This window comes from Phoxinus phoxinus, assembly GCF_949152265.1.
Source record: "Phoxinus phoxinus genome assembly, chromosome: 18".
Lineage (NCBI taxonomy): Eukaryota > Metazoa > Chordata > Actinopteri > Cypriniformes > Leuciscidae > Phoxinus > Phoxinus phoxinus.
Window position 1 is genome coordinate 24,317,635 of NC_136893.1, and position 17,389 is coordinate 24,335,023.

A 17,389-nucleotide genomic window follows, 5' to 3' on the forward strand; every position below is an offset into this window, starting at 1 on the left:
GTGTGTTGTGATTGGTCTACTCTGCTCTGATTAGTCAGATGACCCAGTCTGTTGTGATTGGTCTACTCTGCTCTGATTTGTCAGATGTTTCAGTCTCTGGTGATTGGTCTACTCTGCTCTGATTGGTCAGATGGTTCAGTCTGTTGTGATTGGTCTACTCTGCTCTGATTGGTCAGATGACTCAGTCTGTTGTTATTGGTCTACTCTGCTCTGATTGGTCAGATGACTCAGTCTGTTGTTATTGGTCTACTCTTCTCTGATTGGTCAGATGACTCTGTCTGTTGTTATTGGTCTACTCTGCTCTGATTGGTCAGATGACTCTGTCTGTTGTTATTGGTCTACTCTTCTCTGATTGGTCAGATCATGACTCCGCCTGTTGTTATTGGTCAACTCTCCTCTGATTGTTGCCTTTGGCTTGCTCAGTTGGGGATATTCAATTTAATTAATCAATGAATAATACTATTGATTAGCATTACCAAACATGGGCGTTTTATTATTATTAATTTAATACTGTGAAAGCTGCTTTGATACAATCTGCATTGTGAAAAGCGCTATACAAATATTCTTGACTTGACTTGACTTGATTGGTCAGATGACTCAGACTGTTATTATTGGTCTACCCTGCTCTGATTGGTTAGATGACCCAGTCTGTTGTGATTGGTCAACTCTCCTCTGATTGGTCAGACGCCCAGTCTGTTGTGATTGGTCTACTCTGCTCTGATTGGTCAGATGACTCAGTCTGTTGTGATTGGTCAACTCTCCTCTGATTGGTCAGATGGTCCAGTCTGTTGTGATAGGTCTACTGCTTACAGCATGTCTGAAACCAAACGTCCATTACCATATCTGAATTTCAGCTCTGGATCTTCCTCAGCACTTGATACACAGTGATACAAACAGTAACAATGGCGTTGGTTTTACTGTATCAATTCTAGCACAAGTCCTCATCCTTTTGAAGTGCATGCAAAGTGGATTTGCTGAAAACAGCTTCATCTTTACATGTTGACAACACAAACCAAACTCTTCCAGGCCTCAGCTACATCTACAGTGTTTGAGGGTCAAAGTAGATGTTATTTGCAGCCAGTGAAGACCATAGGCTGCAATTAAGCAGATTTGTTGCAAACCTACGTAGGTTTGAGAAGGACGTGAGACTGGATTTACTGAAGATTCATTTCAGCAGTTCAGCATCGATTCTTTCTTTTAGGAGACAATAACCATTTATCCTGCACTCTGATCTTTATAAATTTGCTGACCTTTTACATTCACAAACAGCTATTTTACACACTACATGAAAGTTAATATCTGAAAAATCATGATCGGGGCACTTGTCAAAATAAACATGCACTGCTTAAATGCACCATACCTGATATTTGTGAAACTTTTCTTTTTGTTTTAATCTGAAAAGCTTAACTTGCTTTTCTACAGATGCCACATTGTGATATATCTCCCGTTCATTTTCCAACAAGTGGCCTAGCTGTCTCCTCATCTACAGTATAACATCTGTTTGGATTAAACCGGTGTTGTGCGCGACACAAGGTTTATAAGTGGGTTTATTTGGTATCTAATGGTAGCTCATGTGTGTTACCAAGACACATTGACACCTGTTCTTTGGCGCACACACAGTGTGTGTGTGAGAGCGCGGGCGGTGAGAAGCATACTAATGCTCCCGCTCGCTCTCTCGGGACTCCCTGTCTGACAGCGGCTCAGAGTAAACGCTCTCCAGATAAAACCGCTCAGAGCTGGGAGCACCAGCACATTCTCACATGTACCTTTCAACAGTTTTGTTGAATTATTTAACTTGTAGCTGCAGATACACTTCTCTTTGTCTCCGAGATAATACTAGAGCGGTGGTTAATTTCCCTTTTGTAGAATTCTTCCCAAATCATCTGCATATTCTGACAGTTTCTAGACATCTGGACATTAAAAATGCATGCATGCTTTCTGTCTTTTATAATTCCCATTTTAAAGTATAAAGTGGTTGGCAAACTATTTGAGCTTAATGATTTAATGTTCTCATTTTTTATTACCCAATGCAGCATGTACTTGAAAGCTGTGGCTGTTTCGTATGTAGAAATTAACTATGCATAACTCATATCATACCCTGCAGACAGTTTGTCAAGGGAATACATATCTGCTGAAATGCCGTGAAGCGGAGCGATCCTTTCCTACTGTGGGCCTGCTGCTACGGATTTATTCAAATGAAATACAAAGATATGTAGAAAGCCTCTTGAAAAACAAACCAATTGGATGATTTTACAGCAGGCATTGTTTGTGCAATCAGCTTTTGTTTGTACAAAGATTCATTGTTTCAGTTTGTAGTCTCTCAGCACAGACAACATAAGGGAGTCTAAACATCTCCGGTGTTTAGGCTGCGTCTCTCCTCTCGCCGTATTTCTTTCTCTTTGATGTCGGAAACATTACTTTGTACGAAAACCAAATTAGTTTAGGAATGCTCTAAATAGGCAGTGACTGTTAACAGTTACTGACATGCTTTACACAAATACAGAGTCCTGGCTACATAGTAACCCTCATTCTGGGAAGTCTCTTGGGATTCTCATGTGACTGTTTATTTGGAGTCTCACTGAAACCCTAACCTTGTTTGCAGCAAATACAACATTTGACTAAAACGGTTGATTCCAATAGTGTTTAGCAATCTAGGCTCAATGGAAAACATACAGTAGCTCTACCTACAACAATGCATCAATACATACAATCAGGACATTGACACTCACCAAAAGCGTGTGTATTTCAGCAGTGGCGTGTAACACAATCACTCCTACTTGCCACTTTGGCGGCTTGAATTTTATATATACAGTGCTATGCATAAGTTTAGACACCCATGCTAAAGTTGACTAAAAAGAGGAATAAAAAAATCATCTTTTGGAAATTGAACTTAATGCCTTAATTTAAAAAAATAGGAAAAATCCAACCTTTAAGGACACCAATTTTCTTTGTGAATGAATAATGTATCGTAAATAAATAAATGTGCACCGAATGCAATCTTTCACGTAAATTAGGCTAGTTTTGTGTGCGGAACATGCGTCAATTCCGAGTTTCCACACGAACATATTAAGTGTCGGAAGTCTCCGCGTTGCACTGATTAAATCTGATTAATCGTTTTTGTGATTCAAATACATGTAAAATATTACCATAACATCTGTCTTCCTGTGTGCGGAAATTTGTTTATGTTGCTGTGACAACGAAACACGTGCAAGCGCGCCTGTGTTAAGAGCGCTGATGCGCTCATCTGTGGACATTTCCGAATGCCTTTCTGTTAAAAGCGGGCTTTCCACACAAACAAACGTACATGTGTCATTAGTATGAGAGAAAAAAATACACGGCACGCTCGCTTTAGCCCAGCCTCTCGCTAGCTAGCGTCACGGCCAATATTGGTTTGAGAGTATTTTATTTAGTGGAGAACTTTGCAGCAGTATTTTATTTCTTCTTTTTTTTTATATATATCTTTTTTTTTTTATTAGCCTAACGTTATATTTGATTAAAAAGTGTGTTTAAAAAAGTGTAAACAAATTATTTAAAAAAAGTTTATTGTAAACAACCAGCAGTTTAATGTTTTGCATTTCTTTCCCTTACTGTACCGAAAATGAACCGAACCGTGACTTTAAAACCGAGGTACGTACCGAACCGTGATTTTTGCGTACCGTTACACCCCTAATACATTATTCAATTGTAGTCTTTTAATCGATACTGAAATATCTGAATCACGTCCAATACTCATTTTCCACAGAATAGACACACTATACCAGCTCATTTTCTCTCTCTCTCTTCTCTCTGACAGCGAGTGACACACAAACCCGCCTCCACTCACTCACTCACTCATTTCATTTGATCCAGATGAATATTATTACACTTAAACAGTCAAATACACACAAAATAATATCAAAATGCCGGTCTTGTCGAGTATTCGCATAAACACAGTAATGTTTTAAGTGAATGTAAACAGTTGAGAAAGAAAACAAATGTGTAATAGTGTAATGGATCCATGCGTCAGGTCTTAAAGGGACAGCAGCCTAATAAACCTTCTAACAAAATATGAGATCATATTAAAAATATCTATATGGCATTTTCCCCCCCATGGTATCAATGTCAAAATTGGGGCCAGTGAAAATGGCAGATTCATTTCAAATAAAGCTGAACTCACCTTTAGCTCTACTCACTGGACATTTGAAAGTGTAGTGAAACGTGCAGGAAGAAACATAACATAATTTTGCACAAATGTCGCCACATGGATGTTTTTCCAATGAGCCTGGGTTGGATTTTGGCATTAGCATGTTGCTAAGCTAACAATGTGGTGCTGTTATAAGTCAAACAATATTTTTGTCCAATTTTTTTTTTCTGCTATTGTGTGAATATATTTATCATTGACATTCATGCTCATCCACCATATTGGATGATAATTTTTCTCTGTTTTGTAACAGAGCTATTATCTGAGCATAATTCAATGCACATAGATCATCTGTATTGCAGCTCTTTGACTTGACCTCTGACCGTCTCATTAATCCTGTACATACCAACATGTCTCAGAGACATAGGCTACCTGTTGGCGTACATACTGATGAGGTGAAGGATGAACTCACTGTTGACACTCATTTCCATACTGAGTAGATCTTGATCCCTCCCTTGACGATTAATTCCACTGGGATTAATTAGACACACACAGTGCTGAACCCTCATTAACACGCTCCTGTGATATTATCTGACACAAATGTCTGTCTGCACGGCGGTGTGTGTGTATTTGTTTTCAGAGGTCTGGGTGATCCTTTACACTTAAATTATGCAAACGTCTCCAAGTTGACTTTTACATTTTCAGAAGAAAATATGAGTGGTGCTTGGCAATGCAAAAGTGACACCACAATGATAGGGTGTTGTGGATGATTGCTATGCAGTGCTAAGGATTTCTGAGTGTTTTTAGCATGTTTCTCTACGGTTTCTTGAATTATGGGTTGTTTCTTGGTGCTTAGTGTCCTAAATCAAAAGAGCCCTATCCTGGTCTTTATATATGGCATCAATGTAATTTCACCTGTAACCTGAAATTAAAGCCTAAAGTATACTTTGGTTTTTATGTGCTACTGTATTGCCTATGCATATAATATGCAGCGTAAATTTGCTCATCACCAGGAGTATATAGTATGAGAGCACAGATTTTTCTAACCATTTGCTATGTATAGCCATGGCCAAACGGCCAAAAAATCATTTGGCAGTGATATACATTTTGTTGTCAAAAAACAACAAAAAACCTTTTTTGCAAAACTGAAAATGTCACTGTTTTTGGTCCCTGGTACAAAATGACCAGCAAACATAATTTCACTAAACATATCATCAGCACATAGAAAAATGTGAATGAATACTAGTCAGGTGAAATCACTCTATTATTCTGATTGGATTATAAGAGTAGACTGATTGCTATAAAAGGAGGGAATAAGTCCGTCCAATCATTGTGTTCTTGTGTTAGCAATGGTTACCTCCAAAGAAAGATGTACAGCCATCATAGCTTTGCATCAAAATGCCTCACATGGAAGGAAATTGCTGCAAAGTATTGCACCTGAAATAACCATTTACCGGATCATCAAGAACTGCAAGGAGAGAGAGATTCAACTGCAGTGAATGCAGCTTCAGGACGTCCCAGGGTGTCCATAAGCGCCAGAACAATCTCCTTCTGAGGAGTCGCTACAGAGTCGTGTCTCACCAGTGCAGAGCTGCTCAATATTGGCAGCGGGTGTTTGTGATGCTTCTGTACTCTTTCTCTGTTTGGGACAGCTGGAAATCGATTGTCTGGAGAAGAAAAGGTGAAAGCTAGCATGAGTCTTGTGTCATGCCAACAGTGAAGCATCCATGTGTGGGGTTGCTTTTCATCCAGGGACTGGACGCTCTCATAATTCTGCCAAAAAACACTGGCATGAATAAAGAAAAAGCAACTTCCCTCATCAATCCAGAAGCATTTTGGTGATGATCCAAGATTTTCCAGCATGATTGAGCACCAAGGCAAGATTAATAATGAAGTGCCTCGGAGATCATTATATTGAAACTTTGGATCCGTGGCCAGGCAACTATCCGGATCTTAATCCCATTGAGAACCTGTGGCCTCAAACGGCGAGTGGACAAGCAGAAGCCCATAAACTGTGATCAACTCTGAACACTAATAAGGCAAGAATGGATCGCCATCAGTCCGGATTTGGCCCAGAACCTGATATCCAACATGCCAGAGCAAATTGCAGAGGTTATGAAGAAGAAGGGACATCACTGTAAATACTGACTCTTTGCATATATTGAATATCAGTCAATATCAGGAACAATTTCCTCACCAGTCGCTCCCAGACTGTGAAAATGGGCCCTTACTTGTCATCCACCCGTACACTTAGTACCGGTTCTCCACAAGGGTGTGTGCTGAGCCCTTTACTGTACTCCCTCTACACCTATGACTGCGGCGGAGCCCACCACAGTAATACCATCATCAAACTTGAGGACGGCACAACAGTGATTGGACTTATCGAAGGTGTTGATGAGACAGCTTATAGAGATGAGGTCCAGAAAATAACATCATGGAGTTCAGTCAACAACCTGACTCTAAACATCTCAAGAACGAAGAAGCTCATCATAGACTTCAGGAACCAGAAGGAGGATCTGCTTCCCCTTAACATCAACGAGGACTGTATTGAGATGGTTCAAAAATGTTAATTTCTGGGCACTTTTATCTCTGCTGACCTTTCCTGGACTGCAAATACTACACCGGCCATCAAGAAGGTGAGGCAACGACTACACTTCCCGAGACTTCTCAGGAAAAACTACATGAATTTCTATCGTTCTTCCATTGAGAGTGTGGTGACCTATTGTATTATAGTGTGGTATGCTAGAGGCAGATAAGCTTCAGAGGACCATTAACACTGACCGCACAGAGGATCATTGGATGCCCCCTCCCATCACTGAAGGACATGTACAACTCTCGATGCCTCAGTAGGGTTAAAAACATTTTAAAGGACTCCTCACACCCCGGGTTTAAATGGTTTGACCTGCTGTCATGAGGCAGGCGTTACAGGTCCATAAAAACAAGGACAAAAAGATTCAAGGACAGTTTCTTCCCCAGAGCCATAGCCATCATGAACTCTAATGTGCACTGATCCCTCTCTGCTACACACATATATATACAGTCTCAGGGTGTTATTGTTCAATTTGCAATTCCCAGTTTTAGTGCAATATTTAAAACTGATTACAAATTGATTATTTTTGTATTTCATGTTTAATATTTGTGTTGTATGTAACATTGTTTGTGTTGTTGTATAATCCGACACTAAGGGAAGCACTATCTAATTTTGTTATACAGTACATGTTTATAATGACAATAAAGGTAATCTAATCTAATACGTACCAAGATCTCTGAGGACAGTTTCCAGCACCTTGCTGAATTTGTGACCAGGCAATCTGGAGGCAAAAGGGTATCCAACCCGGTACTAGCAAAGTGTACCTAATAAAGTGGTCGGTGAGTGTATATTGGCAATTTTATCATGATTAAAAAAGTCATTACTTCTGGAGATAAATAGCGCAGACACTGAACAAGATGAACGAGATGAAGAATGAACAGGTGTAACGTCATTTCAAACTAAATCTGGCCAAAATGAAGGTGTTTTGGAGTTATTTTCAGTGGTCCGAAATAGTCCGATTTTAATAAAAGATTACGAGGGTACATTAATAAAAAAAAAAAAATGATGTACACGCATAAATCATTTACAATAAATACTGCAATAATTCTGCAAATTTTAAAAGAATAATTGTACATATTGTTAGAAAATGTTGACTGCGAGCGTACAGTGTGTGTGTATTATGCTGCTGATGAATGAAAGATAATTAGCAGATTTAAAATCACAACCGTTGAGGTCCTGCGGTTGAAAAACTGCCTGGGATGAATGGGAATCCTTACGGCTAGCTTTCTCCTGCTGTTCTACACCTCATTGAGCACCACTAACTAGAAGTGAACATCATGCTGATAAAAAATTAATGTAACTTTAAAGAAAATCCTTTTGAGGCGTAGTAAAAGAGAGAGAGAGAGAGACAGAGAGCAAGATGTGATTATACGTCTGGCACGACGAGACAGACAGACAGAAAGGGTGTGGCCGAGCAGAGGCGCGAGGATGTGTGTGTGTGTGTGTGTGTGTTAGAGAGAGGCAGAGTGTTTCTTTGATCACTTTAAGCACTTATTTGTGCCATATGTTCATTAATACCAATGTAACCAGGCAAAAATCAGTGTGAGACGACTCATTTTGCTTGCTTAATGAGTCTGGTTGCCATAGTTACAGCATCCCATTGCAATGCAGCTCAGAGAGAGAGAGAGAGAGAGAGAGAGAGAGAGAGAGGGGAAGGGGCGCTCAGGATGATTGATGGGGTGCTGGATGTTGCTGGTGTGCTGGGCAGATTGATGGTGTTTATTCTGCGGTTGGTTTTGCCAGTGGAAGGGAAACTACACATCGAGAAACACTGAACACCCACATCAGATAAACACACTTTCCTGCTTTGAGAGTGTTTGTGTGTGGATCTTTTGTATGGCGTCTCTGATGCTCATTTTCACCTTATCATATCTGCAATGTGGAAATGGATTTGCGGCACATATTGAAAAAAAGCAATACCGTCACATTTGGAGAGTCAAAATGGATTTTGTAAGATGAGTTCAAGATATGATTTGAATTAAAATTATGATCGGTAAAAAAGAAGAAGAAGTAAATACATTTTATTTTATCACAATTTCGAGTCCCATAATTCTCTGCATACTTAAAGATATAGATCAACCCGAATTGAATATTCTGTCATCATTTCATGTCATTTAAACCGGTATGTGTTTCTTTCTGTGGAAGACTAAACGAGAAGTTTGGAGGAATGTTAATGCTGCTCTTTTCCAAAGGATACAGAGTGATTGTTAAAACCTAAAAAATAATATATATACATATATATAAACCATAAAAGTGCTATATTCCAAAGCTTCTGAAGCCATAGCTTTGACTAAGGAAAGCACCAAAATTGCTGTAGTTCTCAAATCTTAATTGCACTTGGTGTAAAACCAGCACAATCTCATGGCAATTCATAACTATTTTATGTTTTGTCGAATTGGTGCGTTGTGGGAAGGTCTGTATAGTAATATGACAGTAGAATCTGAAACGATAAGCTTGAGTTAACAACAGGGTCAAATTAGTGTGCAGTCTGAGCCATATGCATATTAAAGAGCTTCACAAACCAACATCCACTACCAAAATCATACTGTGTCCAATTTGTTTACAAAACGTGTAACATTAATAAAAAATATTTCTTATCCTAACCTCTAACCCTAATTAACTGCCCCTAAAATAATGAATTACAGGACTGTTGAAAACTCGGATCGGTAAGATATTTCTAATGTTTTTGAAAAATAGTTTTTTATGCTCACCAAGGCTGCATTTATTTAATCAAAAATACAGTAAAAACAGTTATATTGTGAAATGTTATTTTTTATAATAGTCTACTTTCTATTTAAATATATTTTCAAATGTAATTTATTCCTGTGATGCAAAGATGTGATTTCAGCATCATTACTTTGATCCCACAGACAAATACATAACTTTTTATTTTTTCATAGACAACAATTTCATATCAATTTGTACAATATGAATTGTATGAAAATGTTTAGAAATGGATGGTTACCATCAGTGGGGGTAAGAAAACGTAAGAATGAGATCATACAAATAACACATTTTCCAAAGTTTAAAATAGTATTGAATTGCCATCAACATTTACACGACAATGAAGTTTTGGTGGCTTGAAAACGTAAACTTTTGAAAACACCTTTATCGTCTCCTTGTAAACTACAAAAAGTGAATTTGTCTAAACATTGATGTCATGCGCATGTGTATTACGTGTTCAGTCTATAAGCGTGTAGTGTTTCTTTACAAAGTCACATCGCCACCTACTGGCCTGGCAGGAATAATACAGCGTTTTAGACGTTTTCATGGATCCGTGAAATCTGTCAGGTTGATAAGAATGAAGTTCCAGGATCAGCCAGAATGTTGATAAGAAACATACAGAAGGATAATTGATTTAATTAACATTAGCTTGGTTAAGGTTAAAGCTACACTGTGTAGAGATTACTCCCATCTAGCGGTGAAATTGTAAATGATTAGTACCGACTGAATATTACTTTCTAGCCCCTCCCATTCCGAGGGCGTTTTAACTCCTACGGTGGCCGTGTTATTTCAAATCTGCCGGCAGTCGCGAGTAATCTCCCGCTCGCATCCGTCACGGTGCCACTGAGTGTAAAAACGCGAAAGGCGAAGCTTGAATTTCCAGGTGTGTCCCTCTTTGGCTAATGTATTTTCAAGATGGAGGCGCAACATGGCTTCCACCATTCGAGCAGCTCACCCGATTAGTTGGTGGAAGTAATTATACATTAATGAGCACAATTTTTAAAAAAAACAATGTGTTTTTTTGCTAAGAATCAACTTAAAAAATTACACACTGTAGCTTTAAAGAGCACAAGTCATGATGGATCAAATCATTATTGTTACTGCTCCACTCCACATGTACAGCACAACTCACAATGTCTCTAATTGGAAGGATTAAAGAGAATAAAATCTTCTAATTATGTTTAATTAGCGGGGTCTTTTAGCAACATGGATCCCAGGAGAGGCTGTTAAAGTCAGTGGACGCAGCAAGAGACTTGGACGGCATGTTTTGCTGTGAACTGCTTGGATGGTTTTATTTCTGAGAACATGAATCGTGTGTGTGTGTGTGTGTGTGTGTGTGTGTGTGTGTGTGTGTGTGTGTGTTTGACTGAATTTAAAATTATTTCTTAAAAGGAAGCACTATATTGAAGTTCCTCTTTTTCTTCCTCCTCTCCAAATGCAATTAATTAAACTGAAATCACTCAACATTTGCATGTTAACACTTCATACCATTCATAATATAACATCAGTAATGTCACTGCATACTTCTTTCAGTCTTCTTTCTTGCATTTATTTCAATATCGATTGTTCTTTCTTTCTTTCTTTCTTTCTTTCTTTCTTTCTTTCTTTCTTTCTTTCTTTCTTTCTTTCTTTCTTGTTTTTTCTCTCTAACATATAGTAGCTGCCTTTAAGGAACACTCCACTTTTTTTTGGAAATAGGCTCATTTCCCAGCTCCCCTAGAGTTAAACAGTTTTACAGTTTTCGAATCCATTCAGCCGATCTCCGGGTCTGGCGGTAGCACTTTTAGCATAGCTTAGCATAGATCATTGAATCCGCCTGCTGGTACGACAGCAGTTCCTTGATTATTACGCAGGAATGAGAGTATAGTTCCTAGTCATATTGGCCTAGAAAATCACAACTTTTCATTTTCTGTCGGTCTTAGTACACGATGTAACTACAGAAGAGTCAAGTTTTAAATAGGAAAAATATCGAAACTCTTTGGTCATTTTTTTGAGAGAGATGCTAACGGTCTAATCAGATTCAATGATCTATGCTAAGCTATGCTAAAAGTGCTACCGCCAGACCCGGAGATCGGCTGAATGGATTAGAAAACGGTAAAACTGTTTAACTCTAGGGGGAGTTGGGAAATGAGCCTATTTCCCAAAAAAAGTGAGTGTTCCTTTAAAACATTATTAGATTGTGTTGATTGTCACAACTATTATTTTGCTGCATTACAAGCACTGGTATTTCATTCATTAAATGCAAATCCGCACACGCAGCTAAATCTGTTCTGTCAGTTTTTCTAGATGTTGAGAGTTGTCTCTGTGGCTTTTGATCATGTTTTTTCTTTAAGTTAAGAATAAGTCCAACAAATGATGGATCTGTGGATGGACTGTAGTGAGATGAAACTGAGATTAAACTGGACGGAGACTGTGAGAGTTACAGTCAGGCACGCCCTGGACAGCCCCGCCGGGTCCTGAGGAGCCACTGAGGTCCACCGATTCATTTCTGCTCTGTGATGCGTAGAAATCAATTACTGTCGTTATATGATGGCAAACAGCTGAAGAAGAAAAAAAAGCCATCTATCCATTCTTCATCTCTCTATCCTCCAGCTCACCTTTCCATCACGCTTCTCTCCATCTGCGTCCAACAGTAATGGAGTCCATACAGATCTTTGCTGTAATGCACAAATCTTTAACATCTTTTGTTCTTCTTATCATGTCGTCGCCATTCTTTTTTTAGGCTTCGGTGGTTTAATAAGAAGCCTGAGTAATAAGTGAACTGGAAAATACTATGTCCTTTGCTGCACTTTTTAGGGCACTTTTAAATGTGGAATGAAATGGAAATTCACCGTCCAATAACAATTGTTGTTATTGTGAACGATTCAACGGAAAAATGGCAGGGCTTGATTTTAATGTACCTCCTGAGGTCATCAGAAAATGAACATCCTTCCAGAGGAGAAGCACATTTTCTGATTTCGATTAAAGATTATGACAACAAACTTTCTTTGCATGCATGAAGTGGTCACCACAAGACTAGTAATGTGCGCTAACAAAGTGGCTCATTTTGATTTTATGTGGCCTTTAGAATTGCTCGCCAAGTCCATCATGGCAAAGATTATATTATTTTATTTATTGTTTTAAGTTTGCAGTACGTGATGAGCGAGAGAAAAGCTTTATTCAGACAGGACTATGTATGTTGCCCTATGAAGGTCAGATAAATTCGTGTTTCGCAAATTTGTGATTTCAATCTTGTCCAAATTAAGCATGTCTGTGTTTTTCTCACACACTTACAGAGCAAATGAATAACCCACTGCTTTCCTCAACTCAGCTAACCTCTGAGAAGAATGTGTGTTATTATGGTTTTGTATTTTTCACAACACTCCTCATTTATTTTGACCTTTGTCGAATGCCAAGTTTCTAGGAAGTTGGTGGTTCCAGTCCTGCTAGATGCGTCACACCACGTTATTGCTCAAAACAGCCACAACAATTGAAGTGTAATTCATTCTTTCCCTAAATTATTTTCCCTAAATATATAATTTTTGAATAATATAGCATTTTAAGTTTTCCTATAACATTGTGTCACTACTTCACTACTGCTCATGTGATATTGCTCATATATATATATATATGTTTTTACATGTTCAAGTTGAATCAGCCAAGAAATAGCTTACTTATAATGGTCTTTGCTGGGACAGGAGAGGTTTTTTTTAACATCAAATAAACACATGATAATATTTTCTACAATATATTTTCCCTCCCTCTCTCTCTCCACACACACACACACACACACACACACTACACACACGCACCACCATGTTATGTGAAAACAAAGCGCTCTGTAAATATCACACAATATTGTGTTCTACTCTGGTACCAATTAATAATCTGAATGCTTAAATAATGATTATGTTGGTAATTACACAGTCGCACCTCTCTCGGACTGTTCTGCTAATTGGCTTTATTAGTATTGGTGGCCACTTATCGACAATACTTTCTATCAAAGATACATACACACTCTGGTTGCAATTTGCAAGCCTGTAAATATACAAGTATTCACTTCAGTACTACCCAACGTGATCATTTATAACAATGCTCATCAATCACAGTCATAAAGGCATGTCAGGTATCAGTGGCTTTCCTCAAAAGTCACCCCTATGGTTTCAGACACCATGATTCAGAAGTTCATTAGTCTTTCTTGTGCATTTTTATTAGCCAAGTAAAACATTTAACAGCCCAGAACAGTTGTTAATAAAAGCCACAGTGGAATTTTTGCTACTTCCAAGAAGTTGATTGAAAATGAAATGATTTGAATGGCTTGGATGTTTTCTTCCAGGGCTAATAAAGCTCATTAAAACACAAAAAACAAAGCGGAGGAAAGCAATCAGTTTATAAGACGAATGTTGGGTGAGATCATTTGTATTTTGATTCAGCCTTTATATATATGCATTTAGTTGAACTTAAGAGTGCTTTTTTGCCTACTTTAGTAGACTTAAGTCTCTGTGTCTTTTCATAATTACTTCTATTGACTTTGAAATATGGACTAAGTGCACTGCTGAATGTACTGACCCAGTCAAGGGTTGGTGGTCTATTCAGATATCTGTGTATCAAGCCATTCAGAGCAAGTTTCTACCTTTCTATAAGTGGGATTATGGACAGAAACAACTTTGATTTGTGTTCTTACCTGGAACATGACCCTGTACTGCTCCTCGGGCTTCTGCACCACGCACATGTTACACCCCATCCTGAGTCCTGACGTCTGACCAGCGACACCGCCAGGCCACGAACCCGCTCAGATCACCTTCTCAGAGGAACCGCGGCGCTAGTTCAGACACAACCGCATGTCCCAGATGCCCACAGACAGTTCGGTTATCTTTCCCGTCCAACAACGAGTCCTACGAATGTACTACGGGGAGAGCCGTCGAGTTCAAAACATTTCCGGTTCAGAGACACATGCAAGTACTAAAGAAGTCTTTAAAGAAGTAAGTTATCAAGCATTTTAACCGTGCATGTCATCGTAACTTACTCAAAAAAACAAAGTCCAAAATGTCATATCTCAAGTCTATTGTGGAGTGTGAAATCCAATGAATTCCAGCATGTAGAAAAGTCCATTTGTGCTTTAAGTGAAATGTTGTAGTACGCCACTTCTTCTGTTCCTGTCCCCATTGATGTGCTTAATTCAGGGAATTCAGCATGAAATTACGCGCCTGTGCTCGCTCTCACGCTTTCATCAAGGCCACTTCCACCAGCGCTTTTTCTGGGACTACATCCAAATTACTCCTAAATCAGTAAATGCTGCATGTACGTCCAATGTTTTATTCCAAAGTGATGGAGGGATGATTGGATAGATTGAATGTTTGGTCAAGGGAGACCTTCAATGAAAAGCGTTCCAAGAAGGAAAATTACTTTTGCGAAATCTGTGGCTTCGTTTTTGCTTCCAAAAAGTGTCATTTTAATTCCAAGGGCTTTACTGCCAACATTTTCAAATGAAAACTGAACAGCAATGATTGCAGAACAATGGTCGAAGCAGAGTATTTTATTGTAGCTTTCAATTGCAGATCAGGTCTTTTCATTTCGAATCGAATCAGTTCTTGACTGTAGCTACAGGTTTTTAGCCACAATTGATCTCCTCACTCACTACTTCTCACAGTTACACCTGCAATCGATGGATTCTTTCTCAGTTACGCTCGACTGCTGTGGATATCAAAGAAGAGTTTGAATGCTTAACGCCTTCACGTATCCATACAGGATTTCAAGTGCCTCACTTTGGCTTTGTGCTTTTCCACCTGTTCCACTTTCACGGCAGCTTCTTCTTGTATCTCCCTCTTTGAACTTCTGCATTCATGTAGGTGTTTCTCGTCAGTCTCTCAAAGACTCTGAACTTTGTAGTGAGAGTCGCATTCAGTTGAACAAAAATGCATGTTGCAAGCTGGGCGAATTGGTAAAAATTGGTTGCACATAAAAGCGTGAGGTGAGAGAGTCAGTGTGCTTGAGGAAAATGCAATCCCACGCACTCCTACATAAACATGCTTTAACAGTTCGGCTTAGGTGCGAACAACAGCAAACTTCGCTCGCTCGACTGGCTGCCCATCTGTACACGTAACCGCCATAGACACTTAACACACACTCACGACACAAACACGACCAGATACAGGTGTACAAGTCTGGATAAGCACACAAATGTAAATCAACAGCATTTGAAGGAGCGACTTCACATACATTGAGGTTGTTTCCAAAAAAAGGAGCTCTGTACTTAACAGTCAATCTTAACCCAATTCATCAACAGTGAAAATCTAGCATTATTCAGATCAATGAAAGAAAATTCAATTAAATGACACAAGCCCTTAATAGTGATCATTGGCACTCTGTCACGTGGAAATCAATATCTTCCATAATAAGATCGCAGTTGGGTGCCTTTGGTGCTCAGTGGTTTGCGAAATGTAATTATCAGACGTTGGGTTTAACAAATGCTCCGTCGTTCTGCTAGCACGCTTTGCTGCAGAGGTGGGACGTTAGAAAACTGAGCTGTCCGAAGGTGCGTGTAAATCTTTGTCCAATCGCAGACTCAAATCTGAGGCAGCAGTCTTTCTACCATTCAGGAGAAACAGATCTGCAACTTGTTCGTTGCAAGTTCGTTAATTTGCTAGTTTTCTCTGTTTAGCTTTTCTGTCTGTCTACCTTCACACTTTCTCATCACTTCACTCTTAGTTTCTGAGGAAAAAGTCAATCTCAGAACATTCATAAAATTGCTGTCATAGCATTTCTACTTAAGCGTTTCACATTATTCAACTACTATTCATGTTGCCACAACTATTTATCCACACTCTTATCCAAATGTCGGCTCTCAAACCATCCGGTTTCTGATGTGAACACGCTTCACGACTGCGGAAAGCTTTAACCTCATTACACCGAGGACTCGTGTTGTTTCACGCACCCTGCTGTTTGAGATTGCAGGCTAGCCATTCATGCTGCAGTAACGTGCCAGACAGAGACGCTAACAGGCGTTGCCCTCGTGCACCCACACACACACACAGACGGGTCAAATGTTACCACACACACTCATGCAAGCGCAGAAGACTGGCGTATTTCACCTGAAACAACCTCAGATAGTTGATCAGGACAGCTAGCAAAGAGTTAAAGAGAAAAATTTCAGGAGAGCTGAAAGAAAAAGAAAAACGCAACAGTCTCAAAAGTATTCCTCAGAGTCAACTAGACGCCATCAAACATCAGCACATCCTTCAAGCGGGACGCGAAAGAGCATCAGAGTCTCAAAGAAACAAAGTCAGGTATGAGGGAGAGGCGTGTCATCCCTCCTTCTCTCTCTTCTTCCTCCCAAGTGTGCTGTGTCCTTTTGTTTGGGGAGGACTTGAGTAATCCATAATGGCATGTTTCTTTTCCCCCAAAAATCCTTGAAAAGAGGCAGAAAGCTGGATCAGTTCCTCCAGCTGAGGGATGGTGTTCTGGTCCGGTTCAGAGCATAGCGCCGGTGATGGAGGAGGGCAGAGGACGGGAGAGGGGCGAGCAGGCAGGTGAGCTGAGGTTGCTGCTGTCTCGTCCCCTCGTGCGAGCCGCTGAATAAACTCCCCCACTGCAGCGGAGAGAGAGAGAGAGAGAGAGAGAGAGAGAGAGAGAGAGGCACACAAAGACATTAACGCCCCGTGAAGCCACACACACACACTAGTGCCCGTGCTCACTGGCGGAATAGTTTAGGATGCAACAGAAATCCTCCTCCAGCCACTCACTAGAAGGGCGCACACACACACACACATAGGCTACACACTTTCTCTCCCCTCTGCTCTGTGTTTCTCTGCTTTACTGTTAGCCCCTGTTTAATGTCCAATTTTAATGCTAATACTGGTGAAATACAATTAAATGATTAATTAAATGAAAATATTATAACAAAAAAATTATAAAAAAATAAATATAAGGAAAAATAATAATAGAATTTGAACAGCTAGTTATTCCACTTGACTTTT

The 17,389-nt window shown here is 39.4% G+C and overlaps 1 protein-coding gene across 2 annotated transcripts in view; it reads right to left on the reverse strand.

Annotated features, from left to right (window-relative positions):
* LOC306985351 (PDZ domain-containing protein 4) overlaps window positions 1–15,557 on the reverse strand; it is a 44,442-nt gene extending 28,885 nt beyond the window's left edge. The window contains exon 1 of one of the 2 annotated variants that reach the window (XM_079587506.1): window positions 14,098–15,557. In XM_079587506.1, the coding sequence (XP_079443632.1) occupies window positions 14,098–14,157 (60 nt within the window). In that variant the 5' untranslated portion in view covers window positions 14,158–15,557. The remainder of the gene's footprint in view (window positions 1–14,097) is intronic. The other variant, XM_079587507.1, reaches the window with a different exon arrangement.
* Between the last annotated feature and the right edge of the window lie 1,832 nt (window positions 15,558–17,389).